The sequence below is a fragment of the Phoca vitulina genome, unplaced genomic scaffold (assembly GCF_004348235.1).
Source record: "Phoca vitulina isolate PV1807 unplaced genomic scaffold, GSC_HSeal_1.0 scaffold18, whole genome shotgun sequence".
NCBI classification, from domain to species: Eukaryota; Metazoa; Chordata; class Mammalia; order Carnivora; family Phocidae; genus Phoca; species Phoca vitulina.
In genome coordinates, this window is record NW_022589721.1 from 2,687,307 (window position 1) to 2,713,004 (window position 25,698).

General features: G+C 41.4%; 1 protein-coding gene across 1 annotated transcript in view; it reads right to left on the minus strand.

The window, feature by feature from the left end:
* The window catches only part of DPYS (dihydropyrimidinase), a 75,874-nt gene that overhangs the window by 25,199 nt on the left and 24,977 nt on the right, over positions 1-25,698 (minus strand). The window contains exons 5-7 of the mRNA XM_032415918.1: positions 18,656-18,812; positions 17,304-17,445; positions 15,042-15,184 (exon numbers count right to left, since the gene is read on the minus strand). Coding sequence (XP_032271809.1) covers positions 15,042-15,184; positions 17,304-17,445; positions 18,656-18,812 — 442 coding nt within the window. The remainder of the gene's footprint in view (positions 1-15,041; positions 15,185-17,303; positions 17,446-18,655; positions 18,813-25,698) is intronic.

Here is a 25,698-nt window from a genome sequence, read left to right on the forward strand (position 1 = left end):
GAAGTCTTGATGACCTCAACTCAGGACAATTAGTTAGACCACTCATTTGTTGGGGAGTGAAGCACATGAGACCCTTCCCACTTCTTAAACTGCTGTGTTGAGCTGTTCTTATTTTCCTCTTCCAAGAGTTATTTATCCTTTCCCACGTGTATATCTTGTCTGTCCAACCAGAATGCAGCCTCTTTGGTGGCCAGTATTATACCTTTACTTAGGTCCCTCACAGCACTGAGCAATGGCATATCTTAACACAGAGTGAGCATGCAGTAAATATATGTTTATAGACAACTGATTACTACTGTCTTTCTTCCCCCTACCACATGAGGAATTCAGCAACCCTTCCACACAGATCAATGCTCCAGTTTTTTCCATGTGGATAAACTGCCTTCTCATGCTTCTGCCTCCAGAATCCTAGCTTTCCTTAAATGCCTCATAGGAGAATGAAACTGAGAGCAAAGTATGAGCATTTCCCTTTGATGGTGATAAGAAAAGGGCAGAACCCCTCATTGATTTCCCCCCCTTCATTTCTCCCTTCCTACTATCTTTCTTTTTTTTTTTTTAACATATAATGTATTATTTGTTTCAGAGGTACAAATCTGTGATTCAACAGTCTTACACAATTCACAGCGCTCACCATAGCACATACCCTCCCCAATGTCTATCACCCAGCCACCCCATCCCTCCCACCCTCTACCACTCCAGCAACCCTCAGTTTGTTTCCTGAGATTAAGAATTCCTCATATCAGTGAGATCATATGATACATGTCTTTCTCTGATTGACTTATTTCGCTCAGCATAATACCCTCCAGTTCCAGCCACATCATAGCAAATGGCAAGATTTCATTCCTTTTGATGGCTGCATAATATTCCATTGTATATATATACCACATCTTCTTTATCCATTCATCTGTCGATGGACATCTTGGCGTGGGGGGATGGGTTAGCGGGGTGATGGGTATTAAAGAGGGCATGTACTGCATGGAGCACTGGGTGTTACACGCCAACAATGAATCATGGAACACTACATCAAAAACTAATGATGTAATGTATGGTGATTAACATAACATAATAATAATAAAAAAAAAAAGGGCAGAACCACAGTTGGGAAGGGTGGGGAGAAGGAAGACGGGAAGAAAATATAACAGAAATGGAAAGAAACTACCTTGAAAAATTTTTGGAGAGGGAGAGAGCACGCCAAGTATAGAAAAAGATACAAAGGAAAGGTAGGGAGAAAGGGCTTTGCAGAACATAAATAAAAGAAAAGAAAAGAAAGCTGTCTGTATGAGAGTGCGGCCAGAGAAACATGTGCAAAAGGGCCCAGCACAAATGCCAAGCCCTGCCGTGAGAGCAGCAGCCCGCCTGATCCCCCGGAAGAGCGCTCCGGGCGGGCTCCACACACATGGCAGGCTTCGCGTGCCCGTCTGGGGAGGCCCTTCACTGCCCACATGGCACGCAGCCCCAGTTACGGGACTGGAGGCGGGCACGCTGAACCGATGGGAAATTTCCTTCAGGCAACATAATCTCGGCATAAAAAACAATATTGATCCATTTGCCTCCCAGCCAAAAAGAAATCAAGTTAGACAAAGGAAATTAGGCAAGAATATGATTCCAGCTGCAGCTGCAGAACAAACCTAATGTTCCCTGACTCTCCTTCCAGAGCTCGCACCGGTTTGCGAAGGTCGCTCTCGTGGCAGGGCGCGGAGTAGGTGTTCACAGGCACAGGACATCTTTTAAACGAACAAGTCAATGGTCCTCTCGTGTCCAAGGAATCCCACTGCCAGCCAAACGTGCTAGGAGTGACGTCCAGGAGTGCTGGCAGATTTGCAAGGACCCATGCCACACGCCAGCCAAGTGCACACTTGTCACCAAGGACAGGGCATGCAATCTGCTGCCCTGCAGAACGGTGAGGTAGCCCCGACCTTGGATTCACAGGCAGACGGGCAGCTCAGCTCACTGAGCACTCCCAGCTCATCACTCTACGTGAATACACACACACACACACACACACACACACACACACACACGTACATTCCTTCATCTCCGTTTATATGGGTAAGAGTGAGCAGATCTCTCTGGCAGTGAGAGCTAATACCTGAAATGTAAGACTCTCAACTCGAAAATCAATGACTGCAGCAGAAAGGAAGGCCTGCCCTTGCCACCCTGGGTAAAAAGTGAGATTATGCCTTATTCACTTTGTCTTCAGCTACCTCCTGTGGCCTCTGGATCATAGCAGGGGCCTGATGTCTGGCTTTTAATAACTGAATAAATGAAGGTGGGACAAGATAAAATGTAATAGGGACAAATGGAAAGTTCTGCATTTAGTTTAAAAAACCAAGCTATTTTATATGCTTCTACTGGCAAAATTTGACAGCATTTGACGTCAAAGAAATCAGGGGCTAGATGGAAGTGCTAGAGAAACTCTCACGCATGTATCCAAGGATATACACAGTGTCTGAAATAGTGAAATGTCCTAAATGTCCTGAGCAAAGAATATATAATCAATTATGCTATATTCACAAAACAAATACTATATAGCACTGAAAATGAATGAAACAACCTACACATTTCAACATGGATAAGTGCCAGAAAGAGAGTACTGAGAAAGTCACACAATAATATATGTAGTACAAAACACTTCATATAAAGCTAAAAATTCACAAAATTATATATATGTACATATACATAATGGTCTGGGACGGCATCTCCATATAGTACAAATAGAAAAAAAAAAAAAAAACACATGGGAGTGATAAACATCAAATCCAGGATCCAAGGTAGTTGTTGGGGGTGAATACACAAGGGCATTATTTTTTGCACTTGCTATCTATATTAAATATTGCATCTTCTAAAAATTATTATAACATCGAGTGTTAGAATAATTTATAATGCTAGACATTATAAATTACTCTCTGCTCAACTGGACTTAAAAGTGTAATATAGAAAAGCAGTCAATGAGTATACTCTTAGTCATTTTAACATAAAACATCAGAGAGGAAGACCCAATACCAGTTTTTAAATTACCAACTGAACAAATGTAATAAGATATCGGAACTTCGGGAGCCTGGGTGGCTCAGTTGGTTAAGCGTCTGCCTTCGGCTCAGGTCTTGATCCCAGCGTCCTGGGATCAAGCCCCGCATCGGGCTCCCTGCTCAGCGGGGAGCCTGCTTCTCCCTCTCCCTCTCTCTGCCTGTCTGCCTACTTGTGATCTCTCTCTCTCTGTCAAATAAATAAATAAAATCTTTAAAAAAAAAAAGATATTGGAACTTCATGCAATTGCTTACATTTCACTGTTTGTAACCTGCAAATGGCAATTTCATAAAGTGCATCCTAAAAAAATGTAATAAAGGAAATGCAAAGTTCTACATTTAGTATAAAACTAATCGGTCTCACGTGTTCCTGTCTGGTGGTATTCCAGGCAGAATCATGTCCAGTTCTCGGATTTGAATCTTTGTAGGACATGGACAGGTGTGTGTCAAGAGAAGGGTGAACAGAGCCTGGTCAGGACATTGGGATTCTGCTAATCATGGACCTAAAGATCTACTGAGGGATCAGGAATGCTTATTTGGTGATGGGATAGGTTATTGGGGGCCAATGACTTTCTTCAAATATTTGAATGAATGAATGAATGAATGAACAAACTATCTTATGAGAGCATAGATAAATTCTGCATAGCTCCAGAGGCAAACATTTTAGGAGCTAGAAAGAGGTAATTTTGAATGCAACCAAAGGAAGAACATCCTAACAATTACAGCCATCCCAGGGAGGACTGAACAGTTTGGTTAGGTAGTAACTTCCTTAAAACTAGTAGTAATCAAGCAAGGTCATAGAGAACTCTGTTTAGGGAGTTAACTGGACTTTATGAATCCCAAAGTCTTCTCTAATTCCATGAGAACCAGTGGTTCTCAAACTTGGATATGCATCAGAATCCCCTGGAGTCCTTGTTAAAACACAGGTCGCTGGGCTCCACCCACAGAGTTTCGGAGGCAGCAGGTCTGGGGTAGTGCCTGAGAATTTGCATTTCTAATAAATTCCCAAATGACGTTGATGTTGCCGGCCCAGGAACCATACGTTGAGAACCTGTTCTCTTAAAAAGAAAAGGTAGATCAGCTTCAATTAAGTTTTTTGGAGTTTTTTCAGGCCATTAGAAAAGACTGCCCTTCCCTACATCACTCACTGCCTCCAAATAGACTTCCACTGTGATCCTCTTCTGATGGGAGGGGCGCAGTTTTACTGATGTTTTCCCCAAAGGCCTTTGTAAAAAGCCGTGGCTCTTTGCTGTGCTTTCAGGATCTAAGGACCCTGGGATTCTTTCCAGGTACGGATATTAAATTTCTTTTGATCCATTTTCACTTTGTTTTCTTGTTTCCTCTGTAACCAAGATTCCCGTGTTTTTAAGATAAGTGGCCAGAATTAAGAGTGAGTCTGGGCAAAAACCAGAATTATTTGACCCACTAAAGGATCCAACCTGGCTTAAGCCACATTCCTGGCCAGTTCTGGCAACGCTGCTGGCCACTGACTCTGGAATTCCTCTTTGCCAACCCCTACGTTGGGGAAGGAGAAAGTAGAAGTGCCAAGAATTATTATTTTTTTCTTTAACCCAAAAGGAAGTAATGTAAAAACCAATCTTAAACCAATTCAAGGAACAGATAAACAAAGCCCAACCAAAATTTTTAAATCACACATTGGTTCATTGGCCCAAGACTATTAGTATCTGGTTTATTCACTTAACAAATAACTATTGACTCCTCCATGTGATGTAACAGCACTGTTTTGAAACCTAGGGATGCAGCTGTTAATAAGATAGGCAAATGCCAAAGACAGAAAAACAGATAATACATGTCAGGTAGAAAGAAAAATATAGTAGCTGCTTGGTTAGAAAAGCCTATGCTTTTTGTACAACCACGTCCCCTTTGTGCTTATTTTTCACCCTAATGCTTAAAATAAACTGTGCTTACTCTGACCAAGGCAAATGATCAACGATAGAATGGGTTACTGTGATCTGTTCCTAAGCTGCTTTTCTTTTATAATTAAAAAAAAAAGAAAAATGCTGGGTGCCTGGGTGGCTCAGTCGTTAAGCGCCTGCCTTCAGCTCAGGTAATGATCCCAGAGTCCTGGGATCGAGCCTCGCATCGGGCTCCCTGCTCTGCGGGAAGCCTGCTTCTCCCTCTCCCACTCCCCCTGCTTGTGTTCCCTCTCTCGCTGTGTCTCTCTCTGTCAAAGAAATAAATAAAATCTTAAAATAAAAAATAAAAAATAAAAAAAAATGCCATTAGTAGTGAAGTCCTGGAAATCTTTTCTAGCTCACTTGAAAGGTTCAGTTGCATAAGAGCATGTTTAAATAAATAAGCTGGAATAAATCGTGGTTAAAATTTTACCTGTATGTAATCAGCAAAACCAGCTTTATGCATGCATAGTCAAAAACTTTTTTTTAAAAAGCAAATGTCTTCTGAAGGCCAGAAAATAAATCCTAGGTGGTTGGTTGGAACAGTTTCACAGCAAACAATTTTTCAAAGGAGTCAGCTCTGGGGGCACTTGAGTCCTCCTTTAATCAAGTTATCTCAGCCAAAAGAATCCATCCAAGCTTCTCAATTTTAGTCCTCCTTGGTGAAAATTGGATGTGAGCAAGACACACAGGAGATGGAACTTCTATATGAAATAGAATTCTAGTATCTTTTGGTCATGTCTGAATCAAGTCGTTACTGCAAGGACTTTTGAATCACAGCCATAGTTAATAATAGCTCCCACCTATTCAATAAATTGACCACCTACTGCCACTTACCACCTACTCCTACTAACTGAGCACCTACTGTATGCCAAGCGCTGCTGGACATTAGTTAATTCTGTCCCAAGCATTTTAGTTATTTTGTTTTTAAATACTCAAGACCATGCTATGAAATGAATACCATCATTATCATCATCCCTATTTTACAGAGAAAGAAACCGAAATTCGGAAAAATTAAGTAACATTCCCAAGGTCACCTCTAGTTAGTAAAAGGAATTAAACCCCAAAGCCTTTCGCTTTACACTATGGTTCTGCTCCTGCCCCCGGGAACCAGGAAGATGGGCAGGATTTTGTGCGGATTAGCAAAAGACACTCATTCCTCAAGATACTTCGCTATCATCTGCCGGAAAACAGTCATAATTACTGTCTACATCTATGGTCACCACTCCGAGAAGGGTGCCCCTGGAGGTGTGCAAAGCATAGCCGCGACAACCTTAACTTCACACCACGTGGCCTCCATGAATGGACGCAAGACGACACAGTGAACAACCAGGCATAAGCTGTCATTTCCACCCACGTCCCTGGTACGAGGCCTGGGCCTCCCACCCCCTCCTCCCACGCATATGCACCACCATGGTGTGGGTTTGGGAACTGGGGGAGGGGTTATAAACACGCTTAGAAACAGGCGTTACAAGCAGAGTCTTCAGGCTGACCGACTTTTAAAGGCAGAAATGCAGTTGCTGGGTTTATGTGCACGGTGTGAGTGTGTGCTAGGGTCTGTGTGTGCACGCGTGCTAGTTTTGAGGAGGAGGAAGATTGTAGTGTACCAATTAGTCAAACGATACCCAGTGTGCAACTTCAGGGGAAAATGCCTGAAGCTTCTGTGAAACAGTCCCTGATAATAAAGCTATAATAAGAAGCCATCACTATTCGCCAAAGGGCACTTTCTCCCTTATCTCTTCTTTGTCCCCACACTCCACAACCCCCATTACCCAAGGGTGAAACAGTCATTCTTCCCCTGCTTTCTTGCACACGCAAGGCCCCCTCCAGAATCCAGAGGGGCACTTTCATAGGCGACAAGTCATTACTCCTTACTGAATATAAAGTAAAATTCATTTATCTCTATTTTCCATGAGAAAGGGAAGGAAATTAAGCAGGAGAGATGCACAATGCCTTTAAGAATGGTAGATTCAAGGTCAAAGCCTGCTATAATTGAGTTAAAAAATAATAAATGAAAATAGCCGCGAGCAAAATAATGCCTGCTTTGCAGAATACGGTCTAGCTAGAAGTCTTCATTAAACGTCTGGTGCACACAATGTGTTAACTATGTGTTCGTGTGCTTGAGATGCTGTGAGATATCCTGTAGCTCATAAATACCGAAAAGGGACAGTTGCCATAGTAACTAAGTGCTATTTAATGAATACCAAAGAACTGAAGCTCATAGGATAGTCTTAAATTGCCAGAACGTGAGTTACTGCCGCTGCTGTGAGCTTGCAAGTTAACTTACATGCCATCCCCCCCAATACGATTTTTAACAAGTTGGCCAATTTGACGGGTCTCCGTGTTGACCACACGAGGCCACAAGATTCTCTCTTGACACCACATGAAAATCCTACTCCTGATTTCTTCCCCTTGACTCTAAGTACCAAAATATTTTACAGAAACGAGCCAAACATTTAGATAAAGAATGTGTCCTTAAATTTGAATCTTTGACCCAAGGAGTGAAGCGTTAGGACACATAGCTCTGTCACTGGCTCAAGGAGCCATCAAGCTGAACACAGCAGACTCTTTTTACTTCTGAAAAAGGTGGATGCTCCACATGCACCAAATGCAGGTTGTTTTCATTGTGCAATGACACAGAAGAGCTACTGCAGTTGATTTTTGCAGGCACTTTTTACAGGCTGGTAACATCGTAGGTCATCTTTCATTAGGATGTCCAAACCTTCTCTACAGACTCCCACTCCCAATTCTCTCTCACCATTCATCCCACATGTCAGATTTCTCATCCTGGAATCATCTGGCTTTACACAGGTTTTTAAAAAAAAGAATAAAGGGGGCAGGGCTGCATTGCTTTTTCTTGGCTCTGGTCGCCCTCGGGTTTTTAAGGTTACAGATTGTGTTGCAAGCAGACTTACTTCTACATGCCATTAATAAATAATGAGAATTTAGAAAAAGGGGGAAATATCTATGTACCATGAAGCCAAAAATCATTAGCAAACACATCCATTCTCCAGAGGCCGGCTCGTTCTCACATACCCAGCACCTCAAATGGCCCTGTTGGGTCTCAGTGTGGGCTGTGGGTGCCCCCTTCAGGCTCTGGGGTGAAATGCATGCTGCTCTCATTTGAGATACTAACTAGTCAGCCGGGGCAGCTGTTTTGGTTAAAACCTTTCCGGAAATTTCAAAGGAACATTGTGGCCCACCTGTGTTGGTGTGGCCAGACGGAAAGCCCTCACATCACCAGCCTTCACCTAATATCAAAACCAGGTAGGTAAAATAAAAGACAGTGTCATTCAAGAAAAAAAAACAAACCCATAGATATATTCATTGTATTCATTTGATTAAATGATGCTTTTGCACCAGATGAGCTCTGTTTAAAATTGCCTCTGTCTGTAATAAACAAAATTAAAACTGGAGAGAGGCACCCCATGACCTCCTCACCTTCCTGCTTCCTTCCACAGCCTGACTTGTTCTCTCACGTAATCCCCGGCCTTAACTCCTTCCTCTCAGACCTTTGGTTTATCTTGCCTTCATGTTTAGTCTTGGCATTCAGGGACAGAAGCCCCACTGACTGTCCTCTCCAATGTGGTCCTATGCCAATGACGGTGTGAAGGTGAGAATGATCTTTGAACTTCAGAGGTATCTTGCTTCCGCCTCTCATGTGATATTCTTAACACGTTCCTTCTAAGATGGAGAGTATTTGACATTATATCTCCACTCCTCTCCTCTCCTCTCCTCTCTTCTCCTCCCCTTCCCTCCCCTCCCCTCCTCTCCCCTTTCCCCTCCCCTCCTCTCCTCCCCTCTTCTGCCCTTGTCAGCTTCCTAAAGGTGGGGCCTGGCTCTCACAGAGTGTGGACCCTTAGGTCCTGCCCACGGCGGTGCCCCCCATGACGAGTGACCCCGTGAATGAAAGAGCACAGGAACGCAACTCTATTTGCTTCATTTTCTTCTCTATAACAGCTGCTTAACAAGTTAGTTCTTCCCCAACCTCAAAAATGAAGAAGACACAGAGAAAATAAGACCAGTGGAGCAGTTCTTCCTCCTCTCCTGGGAAAAATCCTTTCGACTCACATTCACCTTGATTCATTCTTTCAACAATCATTTATTGACAACTTGCAATAAGTTAAAAGCATAAGGTGAGGAAATGCTATTCTTCTTTACTTTTCCTCTCTCTTTTTTTTTTTTTTTTTATTTGAGAGAGAGAATGAGAGAGAGAGAGAGAGCACAAGAGGGGGGAGCGGGAGAGGGAGAAGCAGACTTCCCGCTGAGCGGGGAGCCCGATGCGGGACTCGATCCCGGGACTCCAGGATCATGACCTGAGCCGAAGGCAGTCGCTTAACCAACTGAGCCACCCAGGCGCCCTACTTTTCCTCTCACTGTAATTGCTGCTGAATATAATATTTCCAATTTTCCTTCATGCCATTTCTTTATTTTTCACCAGCCTCATTAAAATATAATGGACAGGGGCGCCTGGGTGGCTCAGTCAGTTAAGCGGCTGCCTTCGGCTCAGGTCATGATCCCAGGGTCCTGGGATCGAGCCCCGCGTCAGGCTCCCTGCTCAGTGGAGAGTCTGCTTCTCCCTCTCTCTCTGCCTACTTGTGCTCTCTCTCTATCTCTCTGTCAAATAAATAAATAAAATCTTTAAAAAAAATATATATAATGGACATATAACAAGGGGTAAATTTAAGTTGATTTGATAAACCTACATAGTGCAAAATCAGTACCAGAAAGCATTAGCTAACACTACCATCATGTCACAAAATTACCATTTCTTTTTTTGTGGTGAGCACATTTAAGATCTGCTCTCTTAGAGGGCGCCTGGGTGGCTCAGTTGGTTAAGCGACTGCCTTCGGCTCAGGTCATGATCCTGGAGTCCCTGGATCGAGTCCCGCATCGGGCTCCCTGCTCGGCAGGGAGTCTGCTTCTCCCTCTGACCCTCCCCCCTCTCATGTACTCGCTCTCTCTCATTCTCTCTCTCTCAAATAAATAAATAAAATCTTTAAAAAAAAAAAAAAAAAAAAAGATCTGCTCTCTTAGAAACTTTAAGTATATGATGCACTTGTTGCCATTTCTTAGTCACGTGACTCCTACATGCAGTGTGGAAGGCTGGCTCCTTCTCGCTCACCCGTTCAACATTGTGCTTCTACTCTGTGCTGAACTGGGCCAGGCCCTGAAGATGTAGAATCAATTAAAACATAGAACTAGAGCATAATTCCCTGCTCCCTAAGTGTGAGCTGTGCGCAGTGACTTCCTTCTAAAAAGTATAATCTGGAAAGGGAGAAAATAAGTGATTTGTATAATGGAGAAAGCTGAGAAGCTCTATGTCAGCCGGCTGATCCAGATCAACGTCAGCGGTGATAAGTCAGGTTGATAGCGTGTATCCATGGGAGGATGGGATGACAATGGCACTACCTCTCTGGTCTTCCTCCCCAAACCCATAACCCCAGGCTGATAACGAGGAAGACATCAGAAGAATCATAACAGAGAGACATTCCACAACATGCCTGACCAGGACTCCTCAAAACTTTCAAGGTCATCAAAAACAAAGAAAGTTAGAGAAACTCACAGACCACTGGAGCCTAGAGAAACACGATGACTGAATGTTGTGTGGTGTCCTGGATAGGATCCTGATCAGGAAAAAGAGTATTAGGTAAAAACTAAGGAAATCTTGGGGCATCTGGGTGGCTTAGTCAGTTAAGCCACCGACTCTGGGTTTCAGCTCAGGTTATGATCTCAGTGTCGTGAGATCCAGCCCCTGGGACTGGCTTCACGCTCAGCTCAGAGTCGGCTTAAGATTCTCTCCCCTTCCCTCTCTTCCTTCCCTTCTGCTCCTCCCCCTGCGGGTGCTCGCACTCTCTCTCCCTATCTCTAAAATAAATAAAATAAAATACCCTTAAGGAAATCTCATTAAAGCATGGACTCTAGTTAATAGTAACATATCAATATCGGTTTATTAATTATAAAAAATCTACCATAGGAATAATAATGGAAACTGACTGTGGATTATATGGAACTCTCTGTACTATCTTTGCAATTTTTCTGTAAATCTAAAAATATTCTGAAATAAAAGATTTATTTTAAAAACTGGATTTGACTTCAAGAATGTTAATGAAGGAGGAAGACAGTGAGTAAAGACCGTGGTCCGCTCTGGGAAGCGGCTGTGCAGCGGTCGGCGGAGCTGAGTCTGCAAGGTGGGAAGAGACAGACTCTCACAGCAAAGATGGGGCAGCGGCAAAGGTGGGGGGAAGCTCCGGGTGGTGGACGGGCAGTTAGAGAAGGTTAAAAATATTGTCGTGACTCAGAAAGGTCCTTGTTGAGGTCATCAGCATAAATTTTGGTCAGGAACAGCCAGCCCAGATGAGCAACTTTCTCATAACAAGCAGCCCAAGAATAGAGAAAGCTAGAGCTATGATCGACCTAGATAAGGAATCCGCAGTTTCCCCAAAATTCTCTCTTTTGATAGGAAGCATGATAAATGCACTTTCTTCCTGTTCAAATATTCTTCCAGATTCATTATTCTATGAAGCCTCCTCTCCAATTGCCCCTTCTCTCCTGTTTCCCACATTCTGCAGTTTTCACACTGAAAAATATCAATCATGATAGTGCAAAACATTCTGAGGGTGGCTTAGAGAAAATTCTTAAATTAAAGGGTTGAAGAAGCAAGATGCAGAAGAAGTTCAAAGAAATCCAAAGGGGGCTGGATCCTTTCAATATATCCTGCCAAGGAAAGATACATATTTCTCCATTTTTCAAAAGGACAGTAAAAAGGAAAAGAAAAACAAAGAGGTCTCCCATTTTTTAAAAGAATCTGAGGGTCAGAGAAATAGAAGCCTCTGGTTCATCGGCCTCCTGGACACCTCAGGCAAACAGCTGAAAACACCTAAAAATGAAGATGGACAGCAAAGAATGACACCAGCTCACATAGATAAACAGGAAGTAATCAGGACAATACATATCTTGTCTCTGGGGAACACTTTCTTAGTTTAGAACACATTTTCACACACACTGTTTCATGTGATTCTAACAAAAACCCGATGAGGTAGGCATAACAATTATTAATAATCTCACTTTACATATGAGAGGGAGGCTACTCAGAGACCATAACTGACCTGCCTGGGTTCCCAGCTCAGCACGGATGGAGCTCTGCTGTTTTCATTTAGCCTCGCGCCTAGGCAGGCACCATACGCAGATGTAGGTAAAGAAGACATAGTGCTTGTAATTAAATGTCAATGCATATCTTTATCCCAGAGGCATATATATGAAAATGTAAATATTTAGTTTTCTGCTATCATGACTGCTATAAAGTGAAGGACAAGTATCACTTAAGAAATACTAGAGAATTGAGAAGAGAGAGAGATAGAAAGAAACTTAAACTCAGAGAAACTTGTTAGTTTGACCTTAAGTTAGTTCTTCTTGGATGGGAAATGAGGGACATGAAGCAGGTAATAGATAGAGCCGACAAAATAAGAAGTAAACATCTGGATCGTTACGTGCTCTTTTGCAACAACTGAATAAGAAAGGAAGGGCAAGACAAAGTTACAGAAATCAGCAACTCAAACTTGTGCAAAAGTGCTCTAAATTTATATCATCTAAAAACATGACTCAAAGAGACATAATCACAGCCTATAAATATCCCCCAAGCAACAATATATGTGGAAATAAAGTAAGTGAATTATTCACACCCGCAGGTTCGGGTCATTTCTATTTGTCCAGTTGTCTAAGGAAGACAATGCTTTACCCCTGAGCTGGTGTCACCCTCACAAATGAAAACAGCCAAGGAGACTCTTAAGGTGGATCCTGCCACAGATGCCAGGTGTAGGGTTAAAAAGAGGAACCACAGGGAACGGCCTCCCATGGCTCTTCACGCTATTAGGAATGAGGCTGGATCACTCTATTGACCATTTTTATTTCTTCCTTACCTTGAAAAGGAATAATAGAGAATAGAATCAAATCCAAAAAATCTTTCTGTGACTGGCCCACTTGATTGGAAGAAAATACAGACCATGAACAAGCACATACAGTATAAAGTGCTCTGCTCTGGTGTCAGGAAATAGCATGGTGCCAAATCTCATGAAAAACATAAAAGTTGGCAAAGTCAAAGACACTGTTCACGGACGCCATTGTGCTATGGTTTTCCCATTGCCGTAAGGAGGAGTCCTATTTGTCTTACCTTGTAAGTCACGTTTCAGATACCAAAGCATTTTTTAAAACCACTGAGAACTGTGCAAATGCAAATGGTTGCTAATTATTATCATTATTAGGACTCTCCCAGATGCAATGCTTCAAAAACACCATTTTTCACAAATATTTCTTCTGTGTGATCGTTTTCTCCCTTTTGAAATTTTTGAGGTTTCCTGATTAAGAATCAACATTTCCTTAAGCCACAAATCATTTCAAAAGATCTATCTGTCCCAGTACTTGGGGGCAGCCTAAATTGTTTGAATCACAGCAGAAATGATGCTGGGCGGGCCCCTGCTGGGTGTACAATAGCGTGAGTGCAGTGATATTTAAAATATCAGGAATTCTAAACACAGCATGCTCAATGCATCCACAGACTAAATCAAATCCAAGCAATTTTTTTTTTTCCTTTGTCTTCCCAAGGACAGTTTTTCTAGTATAGTAGAGGAGCTGCCCCAAATTTGGTTTTATTTGTCTTCATGTCTTCTGCATGGAAAGGTGCCTAGATGATTTGACCACCAGATATTTAGTCCTTAAATAAGCAATAGTTCCTTGTTAACATCATAACGCAGACCCTGAGTTGTGCCTTGTTGGCATCTTAGGACCATGTACTGCGCTGCATGACTGTAAGCCAGCAACAGGCTGGTACATGGTCCCACTAATGCTTTGCAACGACCGTGGACTGCCCACAACGTGAACGGCTGCCTGAACTGGGACAATGAATGCCCAGACAGTGTTAAACCACAAAAGACAAGCATTTTCTATGGGAGTATCTGGGGCTTAGTTTTAAGCTCATAGCAGTGGTAGCCCTAGTGCTTCTCCGTCTTCTGTTCCCCAGGGGTAGCCCAGGAGCATTTCAATTGCTTCTGGGCCTTTGTGACAATAGCACCTCCAAGAAACTATAGACTTTCGCTTAGTACAATAATAAACCTAGTAGACCTGGAATAAATGCCTATTCAGTGGAGGTAGAAGGTCTTATGTATCCCTATTTACACATGTATGCACGTGCGCACACCCCCCCCCCCCAGACAACATTAAAGCATGTGGGATTTTCTCCAGTACAGATGTAAAGGTTATGGAAGACACAAATTGGGAGGCAGATGTTGTCTGTGCTAATGTCTTATAAGGAGAAATCACCAGAGCTTCAGCCTCTATTCAACGCTTTCCTGAGTTGAAATTGCCAAATCTGCAATATTAACATAGAATTATGGAAATCAGAAACAAAAAGCTGGAGTCTACTGGGAATGATAAGCTCAAGATGAACTCAACTGGAAAATTTGCCTAACTAAAAGTGACATCCTTTGTGCTGGAATTTTTCTGTCTGAAAGCTTTAAAAAGGCTGTAATTATTTTGAGTTTTCAAGTCAGCCCTTTTCAAACTAAGCCTCCTATTTTCTTCATTGCTCTCTATACCTTTCCTCCAAGTGAACTCCAGTGTCTGCCAAGCTTACCACTGAAGTGGTAAATTCATATTGGTTTTACACACAAATGCATCTCCAGGGAGTGGTAAGCAACACAACTTTTGTATCCTCTATGCCAAGGAAAACAAAGGAATATCTGTATATCAAAACTCTTATCTTGGGGCACCAGGGTGGCTCAGTCGGTTAAGAGTCTGCCTTCGGCTCAGGTCATGATCTCGGGGTCCTCGGATCCAGCCATGTCAGGCTCCCTGCTCAGCAGGGAGTCTACTTCTCCCTCTTCCTCTGCCCCTCCCCCTCACTCGTTCTCTCTCTCTCTCTCTGTGTTTCTCAAATAAATAAAATCTTAAAAAAAAAAAAAACCTCTTATCTTGTGCACAGGCTCAAAATATATGGTAAATAAATCACCTAATAAGAAGTGTCTGATTGAGGCCAATAAATAATTTCTTTGCAAGTTAGTGCTTTTTCTCCATGGAGAAGCTAAGGAATACAAGAACTTAGACTTACCTGGTGGCTTTTGGGTCCCAAATCACAATGTCTGCATCTGATCCCACAGCTATTCTTCCTTTTCTTGGATAGAGATTAAAGACCTTAGCTGCATTTGTGCTGGTAACTGCCACAAACCGGTTTTCGTCCATCTTACCACCATGCTGTAAAACAATTCAAGAAAGAAAATGCATGTGTTTTAATGACCATGTACTTAAACATCTCCTATCAATAAAAGGGCGAGACTTGTATCTCTTAGAATCAAACAGAACCGCACCTAATTTCTTATATTGTGGAGCCAAACACCTCTGTGGATGCTGCTAAGTCTTATATCATAATGATAATGATGGGGATGATGGGGTAACACAAGCCTGAAGACAACTTTTCACAAACCTAAGCTTAACCCCCACCCGTCACTAATTTTTTTCATCCTTCCCAGAATCACACAGACAACAGCTGAATGTTGGCAAAGTATTTTCAATTTTTGGTTAGAGTTTACTACCACCACCTACTACATTTATGATCTAGCTTATTTACTATAGACCTGAGCTTTATGAGATGATCATGTAGACAACAGGTAAAATATTACAGAGTTAAAATAAGACAGACCTTTAAATCAGATGACAAGACTTTTAGAAAGAGGAAAAATCAACTCAAGAGATTAAATTTTGTGCTATTGAAATGTACATGAACCAATAATCATGGACAGTCTATTAAAAGAGATTTTAATATGGACAAGCTTTGGATAAATGTGGTCTCTCTAAAACCATATGATTTGTTTTTTTTAATGTTGAGAGTTTATCCCTATGTACATTTATATGGTTAGGAGTATCCTTAAGGTTTATTTAATTCTCAATGTGTCCATGTCTCACAAAATGATTAAGAATCACATCCTGAGAGTAATATTCCCATGAGTAAACCATCTCAATGTTTCATAAAATAACATAGTTTCTGTACATTATTAAGAAATATTCAATTATTTTAAAGTCATTTATACACTTGATATATTATGAAAGTTTGCTGTAATGAGCAGACTCTTATAATAGCACAAGTTCAGAGAAAAAGGTTGAACTTTTAGCAAGAAAATCTAGGCAAAGAGGAAGAGGAATCATCTGGGATGATTAGAGTTAGGGTAGAGGTACAAAGGGCTGAAAGGATGATTAGCAGAAGATAGGGCTATGGAGATGTTTTGAAGATCCTTACATGTAAATTGATTGTTCAAATATCATCCTATAAGTAATGGAGAATATTAAAGGGTTTTAAAGAAGAAAGTAGCATGAATAGTCCTTTGGTTTTGGAAGGCAGCACTGGTGCTAGAGGATAGATAGCATAGGCATATAGCACAGGCAAGTGAGAGCCTGGTAGTAAGGCCACCAGCTGCGAGACTACTGCAATGGTCCAAACAAGAGCAGGATTCAAACTAGAGTAGTAAACATGAAGATGGAAATAAGGAGTCATGTTAGAAATCCAACTGACGAGAACTGGTAAATAATTAGTTAGAAAGAAAGGTATGTGGAGGGGATTCTGAGGTGTGAGATAATGTCATCTAAGGGAGGGTAATATGTCATCTAAGGGAGGATTTCTGAGAAATGGATGATAATGACATGAAAATGGTGGCCCCAGGTATAACCAGGCAAGTCTCCCCACTGATTGTACAACTACACATGTCAAGTGGATGGACAGGTGAACATATGAACATTTAGCCACCTGATTCTTCTCCATGCTCAGGGAAATATTTTTAAATCATGGACATTTAAAAGATTTCTTTTTCTAGACTTTGGATTATTATTTATGTGACTTTATACAGCCGTTTCAAAAATATGATATTCAAAGATCCTCAAAAAGGGACATCTACAAAAATTTCATGAAAAGGAGATATGAACATAATAAAAATCCTTCCTGTATTTTCAATCATTCCAAGTATTTACACTAGCGATACATGAGGAACTGGGATTCAAAAATAAGAAATCAAGTAAAAGGGCTATAACATTTCATAGACTTAGAGAGGAATCCTCTTGGTACCCAATCTAAATTTACCCCCTAATGTCTGTATAATGATGCAATGCATCTTCTAAACTCAATTATGCAGAGATCAAAATGATTTTTTATTATTATCCTGGAGGATGGGGTGACAATGGTCACAGTGTTGCATTCCCAGTCTCCACTCTAATAAATAAACAATCAAAAAGCTTTTCTATGAAGGTTTGTGGTACTCTGATCCTGAAATGAGCCAGATCCTGGCTAAAGAGTTCAGCAAAACAAGCTGGATGCTGTGAAACTCACCACGCCTTTTTCCCATATTACTGACATCCGGTCCTCAACACCGTTCACCCCATTGGGAATCTTAGTGAAATCGTCCTTCCCCAGAGCTTTCTGGCAAGTGTTGAAAGTGCAGTGGTCAGTTCCTGTTGTGGTTAGATCACCACTGAAATAGAACACACAAGAGTGTGGGATGAGTAGATAAAAGACGTCAGAAGGAAACTACCAGAACCTTTCCTGTTCTTCTGATGCCCTTCTCAATTGAAAGTCAGAAAACTGCAATGGACAATGAGTGGCTTTTTCAAGTATATATTTCAGCCATACCCATCTCTATTTTAGAAAGGACTTTTGGAAAATAATACTCTTATAAGAAGTGTGATGCAGGATCATACTCATGTCAGAAAAACTGGTTCTAGGCTCCATCACTTGCTGGTTCTGTGATTATGAGTTTGTCCAATGCTCAGTTTTATCTAGAAATTGATGATGGTATGTACTCGGTGATAATTATTTTAGGATCACTGGCAAAAATGTAAGTGAAAAATCTTTGTGAGTAGAGCACTACACAAAGATGAACCTCAGTGGACCCACATGAACAGAGGCAGCCCCTGGCCAAATGGCAACGTTGTGATGACAGAGACGTGACATTGGCTGAGGATGTTCATGTCACCAGCGACAGGTAGCCCTGCTTTGAATTGTGAATAATCTCGGAGATGTAGACATGTGAAGGAGGAAGGAGGCCGAAAGAAAAAGGTAAATGAACTCTTGAATGTTGTGAAAAACTCCTTAACTTGGGTCTAGTACCTGAATGGGGAGCGCTGGGGTGTCCACGAATGGTGTATTTCTCAAGAAAAGTAATCATAACTTCCCAGAAAGAAGCATCTCTGAAAATGGTTTGGATGGCTGTTCATGGGGATAACCTCTCCGAGGGCAGGATTTTTGCCTTTCACCCCTACACTGGCTCTGCCCTAGGTCATAACCTGTCGGATATACACAGGCACGTCTGCCTCTTGGCTTATAACAGCGTAGAAAAATATTCAAGAATATGTGAATGATAAAAACAAAACATAATGAAGAGACCGGGTTCTAGGCAATAAGTGACAGAAAAGATGAGGAAAAAATTAGGAGAGTAAAATTTTAGTAAAAATTATCTGATTTCTCTGTGTCCAGGAGAGATTTTGACACCATACCATAATTAAGCCACTGTTTTTTTGGTCTCAGGTGAGGGACCCCCCACGGCCTATGATGTCAAGTAGAACAGAACACTGGAGGTCAATGGAAGGTCAGATGATAAGACAAGATGTCCTATGCTCAAACCCGAGACTCACATAATACCTCATTTTGGCAAAACCCTTCACAATCATCTGCTAAATTATTACTTAGCCAATAGATTCATGAGGAAGTGAGGTGTTGAAGGGTCCGGTCGCAGGGGTGGCCCCATGACGTGGTGGGCTGCATGGCGCCACTCTTTATGCCAGTAGTGAGTGCCATCTGTGCCGAGACTTGCTGCGATGGGTTCTCCATAGACCACTTTCCCTGGAAATTTCAAAGGAAGCATTCAGTCCCTTAATTTGCTCTCAAGAGAACCATCTGACAAACACATAAATATTAGTCTTCTCTGTGCTAGCAAAATATGATAGGAACCCCAGACTATAAGTTACCTTTTGTGGGCAGGCTTTAAAAATGAAAACTACAGGGCGCCTGGGTGGCTCAGTTGTTAAGCGTCTGCCTTCGGCTCAGGTCATGATCCCAGGGTCCTGGGATGGAGCCCCGCATCGGGCTCCCTGCTCGGCGGGAAGCCTGCTTCTCCCTCTCCCACTCCCCCTGCTTATGTTCCCTCTCTCGCTGTGTCTCTCTCTGTCAAATAAATAAATAAATAAATAAATAAATAAATAAATAAATAAGAAAACTACTGCTTAGTGAGCATTTACTATGTTCCGCCGCAGTGCATGCCGTGGTAGGTGATCGTACCCACTCACTGATACTAGGCTTGACCACCTGGCTTACTTTGGCCAATTAAATACGAATGGAAGGAACATGTGCTGCTTCCAAGCAGAAGCTGTTACAGCCACAATGAGTTTTCCTTCTGTCCTTAGACTATCACAGGCTGCTTCTTCAGTTGTGTCTCAGGATGAAGAGAATATGGAACAGAGTTAGACCAACCCATGATGGACATGACTATGAACGAGAAATAAATCGCTGTACTTGGAAACCATTGATATTTTAGATTCATCTGTTACTGCAGCATAGTCTAGCAAATGCTGGCTGATATGTGTGCCATTCTCAAGAAATTATCTCAAAAACCCTACCAGGCAAATGCTATTATTATCCCCATTAAAAGATGAAAATCAAGTTGATGGGGTTAAATAACTTCTGTACAGGTGCATTACATGCATTCAACATAACATAGATGGAGTTGGGGAGGTAGGATCTGAATCCAGGCATTTTTGACGCCAGCCCTAAATTCTATGCAACACTACCCTTCTGACAATTACCACACGGTCATATGGCATTCAACCACAGTATATCTCTGTTACAAATCGACTGAGAATCTCTTCATACCCTTAAGGAAAAAACAAAAACAAAAACAAAAAAACACAAAACTCCTCCAAAAACTCATGTTAAATAAAAGAACACTCAGATAATAAAATTGTAGCCAGAAATGCACATTTTAAAAATCATGCAAATGAGGCCATCAAAGAGCACACAATGTTAGAAAAGCAAAAAGTGCATAGTGAATTTGAATTTAAAATCAGAATCCTCTCTCTGATTAGCATTTGTTGGGATAATAGATGCACTGGCATTGGCATCGAGCTGATCATCCCCAAGCAGTCACAGAGGTGAACACAGAGTAAGGGATGTCTGTACATGGAACTGGTTCGCTCTGGCTAGTCAGACAGTGGATTTCAGTCAAAATCCTGATAGAGAACTGAAATTAACTCATTTCATCAGAGGATACTGACAGTGGATGGCCACCAGCTGCCTACGTCATATTCAACTGGAATGTAGCACCCTCTCACAGATCATTTCTTCCCTAAACTAGCCACTCTCCTCTTGCAAACCACGAAACAAGGCTTACTGAAGCCTAACAAACCTTGCTTCTTAAGTAACCAAGTATCATGGTCAATAAAAGTTACCCCCCAAGAACATAGCCAATGCTAAGATCCCTCACTTTCATGTCTCTCTCTCTCTCTCTCTCTCACACACATACACACACACACACACACACACACACACACTGAACCCCATCCCCCTTCTGTTTCTTACTGTCTTACTCCCAGAAAAGAAGAAATACCATTAATATCTTGTTCTGGTGTGTAGGACAAGAAGCGATCCTTTTTTAATATGAACTAAGAAGTAATGTACTATTTGCTGGAGAGATAGCAGGAGAGACCCCATATCTGATTTGCGGGTATGGAGAGACTTCCTATCCCAAGAGAACATACAGATAACTGTTCAGACAATGAAAAACTCAGAGACTTGATCTGCAATCACTTTACAAGCTACCAACTCAGGATTTTCCATGGTGCTTCATCATACAGAAAAGATTCTTGTCACATGCTCTATTCAATCATTTGGCCCATCAAGGTGAGATGGGGATACAGTTCCAAAGTTCTACAATTTTAATAGCTCTCAGGAAAAATTAAAAGTGTCAGCATCTACCAGGAGTCTGCCAGAACTGTTTTGAAACCAGATGACATGTAATCTCCTTGGAAGGCTTTAGCACCTTTAAAATGTGACAGGCCACAGTTTTGGTGTATATACAACAAGCTCGTCATTAACGGGGCTATTTTCAACAGTCTCCCCATTAAGCATCTGTAAATATACTTTTAAAATTTTAAGTAAAAGTAAAAATTCCTAATTACTCTTCCCCCTATTTCACAATGGTTCTAAGACATTTTCAGAAAATAGATAGTATTCAAGAAGTAAAAGACGAGAAGGAAAACAAGGAGCCTGGGTAATCCATAAATTGGAGAATCAAACTGGATAATTCAGCATAATTGTGGGTTTATTAGATTTGGGCCAAAAATAAAGTAATAAAAATATCTAACATATGTATAGCACTCTATAGTTGGCAAACATAGTTTGAAGGTCATGTACTTCCTTGACCTTCACGGCAACCCCCATGCTGGTTTGACAGATAAAGGAACTGACGTTCAATGAGATGAACTAAGTTGCCCAAGTCACACAGGTAGTAAGTGATACACCAGAATTAGAACCCTAGTATTTTGATATCGTATCATACATACGCATTATGTTACTAGGTAAAATGTCATTCTTCATTTCTTGGTAAAGAATGTATGTTTTTAAATGTTTAAGTCAACCACAAGCCATTTGTGGATGGGGCTGAGCAATTTTCCAATTTCACTTACTGGTTTCATTTACTACGCTTAGCAGGTTGGTAATGAAAAGTGCTATATCTGTCCTAGTCTGGTACTCTCCTGATTACATTTGAGACCAGATGGTTTCAACAATTCTCTGGAAATAGAACATCTTCATCATTAATCTCCTCCCACTGTCTCAGCAAGATTCGCATTGTACCTTGTCTACCCAGATAGGGTCTCTCCTGTCTCCAGTGTTTGGCCCCAAGCCAAAAAAGACTCTGCACTCATGATGCTATCTCCCACTTAAAGGAGTTTTTCCCTCTGAGAGATTCTAAAGATTTCCAACTAATGAAAATGTCCAACCAATCCAAACTCCCCTCTGACCAGACAACCCATTTATTAGATGAAAGTGATAGAGCAGGTGTTCACACTTTGTCTAGATTTGCTAGTAGCACTTAATCAAGTCCCAAGATCTGTTACAAAAGGCCGAAAAATGCAGAGAGGCTGGCATGAGTACCCAGGAGTGCAAGCATTGGCTACCAATAGAAAGCCAAACACATCTATAAAAATAATTTTTCCTAGCTAGAAGGACAGAGTAGAACCTTCCTCGGTTCTGTTTTGGTTCAAAAATATTACATTTACAAAGAAAGGAAATGACTGAGAAGGAAAATCCAGAAGCAGCATAATAGAGATCGAACAGATTCGGGTTCAAATCCTGATTGTGCTACTTTTTAGTTAGTGACGTGTGCAAGATGACTCATTGCTCTTAGCCTCAGTTTTTCTCATCTATGAAGTGGCGTCACAATGTCTCTCTAGAGTGGCAATTTCATGAGGATCAAATAAATTAATGCATATGAAAGTACCTAGCATCTTGCGATTCTGGGTTCACTTCATGTTATGGGCTGAATTGTGCCCCTTGCCAAAATTCAAATGTTAGAGTCCTTACCTCCAGTATCTCCGAATGTGACTGTATTTGGAGGGTCCTTTATAAAGGTAATTAAGTTACAATGAGGTCATTAGGGTAAGCCCTAATCCAATATGAGTGGAGTCCTTCTAAGAAGAGGAAATTTGGATGCACACACACACAGAAGGAAGACAATGTGAAGACAGAGGGAGAAGACAGTTATCTACAAACCAAGGAGAGAGATCTAGAATACATCCTTCCTTCACTGCCCTCAGAAAGAACCAACTCGGGGTGCCTGGGCGGCTCGGTCGGTTAAGCGGCTGCCTTCAGCTCAGGTCATGATCCTGGGGTCCTGGGATCAAATCCTGCGTTGGGCTCCCTGCTCAGCAGGGAGCCTGCTTCTCCCTCCCCTCTCCACTCATGCTCTCTCGCTATCTCTGTCTCTCTCAAATAAATAAATAAAATATTTTTTTAAAAAGGAACCAACTCTGCCAACACTTTGGTCTTCTGGTCTCCAATACTATGAGAAAATTCATTTCTGTTGTTTAAACTGTCCCGTCTGTGGTACTTTGTTACAGCAAGTATGTCCCATAAACGTTAGTTTCCTTATGGTTACACAATTCTTTTTTAAAAAATGTTTTAAAATGGCCAATCTTCAACTGCTTTGCAGTTGGACATAAGGTAAATCATCTTGTTCTAAATTTAAAGGACAAGGGAGTGTTCAGATGTTCACATACAGAAAAAGGAAGTCTGAGATTCAGATCCACCTTGACTCAGCTGCATGTGAGTCCTTCCTTGGGAACAGCACTGGTTACTAAGCATCAGCTAATCATGCTTGTGATAACAAGATTTGATTTATTCTTGTTCAGCTCTCACGAGCAATGGTCAATGCAACCACACACAGAGAGAGTGGCCCCTGTGTGGACCTTTCTGCCCATCTTTTAAAACACAAGAGGAACATGGTGGGGAGGGGGGGGATGCAGGCAGAGTTTAAATAAAGTGGAAAATAAGACATCTAAAACCTCTCTGTAACAGAAGTTTATACTTTACAGCAATAAGCCTGGAAAGTAAAGCTTTTTACAGTAAGTAAAACCAAAACCAATCCACATCAAACAAACGAAAAAACCCCCAACCACAATGTAGCTCAGTTCACTATAAGTTACTTGAGGATCAAAATTAACATAATCACTTTTGCAAATCCAATGCTTAACATATATTTGGTGTCCAATAATTTTGGGTTTTTTGGTGTGTGAGAGTATAAGGAAAACATTTTATTAATAAGTTCAGATGAGAGTCTTATTTATACCCTAAAGACGGGAATATGGATATAAAATAGAGTTGAACTTTATTAACTAAAGTAGAGACAAGTTAAACTGGAAACGAAAAAAAAAAAGCATTAACAATTTCAGTCATAGTTGGAACACAAATTATAACAGATATACATCAAGTAGAGAATCAAGTAAGTTCTGAGAGAAGTCCCCACCATTTGAAATAAAGCACCAGAAACACAGTGACTCCACGTGCATGAGAGTTCTAGTGGAAGGGGAGGGAGAGGTAAATGATACATATTTGAAAGGCCATTAATAATTCCAGATACCAATACGTGGAGAAGTGGAGGCATTGATAACCAAAATTACTCAAACCAAAATAAAAAGCGTCACTGAAGCCAGTGAAACATGTTGACACATACACTCTTTGGACAAGGACATGAGTGAACGCGGTCTGGGGCCGGGCAGATGGGGATTTCTATATATGACACAAACACAGCTGGTTTGTCCAATTTTACACGTGGGTTATGGAGTAAGGGAGGCAGATGCTGCTTCTGGAAGAAAAAAAGGATAGCATTCTAGGGGCAGCCTTCTGGCTCTCTCACCTCATTTTTGCAAAAGTGGCTTCTCACATGAAGGATGAGAACTAACCTAGTTCTAGTTACTCAATTTAGATGAACTAAGACCAGAAATAAGCATGAAATTTAAATTCCTTGCAAACTGTCAAAAGCGATTCTGATTTCAATGGCTTACACGTGACATTTTTATTCTTTCTTCCTGTAACCTGCTTTTTGTTTTTTATCGCAAGTGCTAAAAGAAAACATCGAGGTAGGAACAAAGGGGAAGCTCAGGCTTCAATTTAAAGTTGGGGACGCAATGTACATTTCTGTCTCTTTCTTCTCAGTTCACACCAAGATTTCTGAGAGATGGGCAAGACCCACAGCTGCTCTGAGAAGGAAGGAGGGCCCACAGCTGACCAGAAGTTTAGGTAGATTTTAGGAAGACAAGAAAGCAGAGGGATGGCAATAGCTTATGAAGGACAGTCATGAACATAGACAGTCCAGGAGCACGACCAAGATGTTAAAAAAAAAAAAAGAAAAATTGACTCAGCAAGAAACAGATGTGGTCGTCCGTTTCTTTTTTCTTTTTTTAATTTTAATTTTATTATTATTTTTAAAGATTTTATTTATTTATTTGACAGAAAGAGACACAGCGAGACACAAGCAGGGGGAGTGGGAGAGGGAGAAGCAGGCTTCCCGCCGAGCAGGGAGCCCGATGCGGGGCTCCATCCCAGGACCCTGGGATCATGACCTGAGCCGAAGGCAGACGCTTAATGACTGAGCCACCCAGGAGCCCCTGGATGTCCGTTTCTTTCCCCAGGTTTGGGGAGTTCTCAGCTGTTCTTGCTTTAAATATACTTTTTGTCCCTTTCTCTTTCTCTTCTTCTGGAATTCCCATAATATGATATTGTTTTTGTTGTTGTTGTTGTGTTTCATAATTCCTATAGGCTTTGTTCACTCTTTTCATTCTTTTTCCATTTTAGTCTTTTGACTGGGTAAAGGTCCTATCTTCTGGTTGTTGATTCTTTCTTGTGCACGGTCGAGTCTACTTTTGAAACTCTACTGAATTCTTCAGTTCAATTACTGTATTTTTTGAACTCTGAGATTTCTGGGGTTTTGTTTGTTGACGGTTACTATTTCCTTGTCAAACTTCTCGTTTTGTTCATGCCTCTTTTTCCTAGTTTCATGTGGTTGTCTGTCCGCTGCTTATAGTCCACTAAACTCCCTTAAGGGGATTATTCTGAATTCTTTGTCTGGCAGTGCATAGGTCTTCATTTTGTTAAGGTCAGTTATTGGAGCTTGACTAGTTTCCTCTGGTGGTGTCGTATTTACCTGATTTTTTTTCTGATCTTCGATTCCTTATGT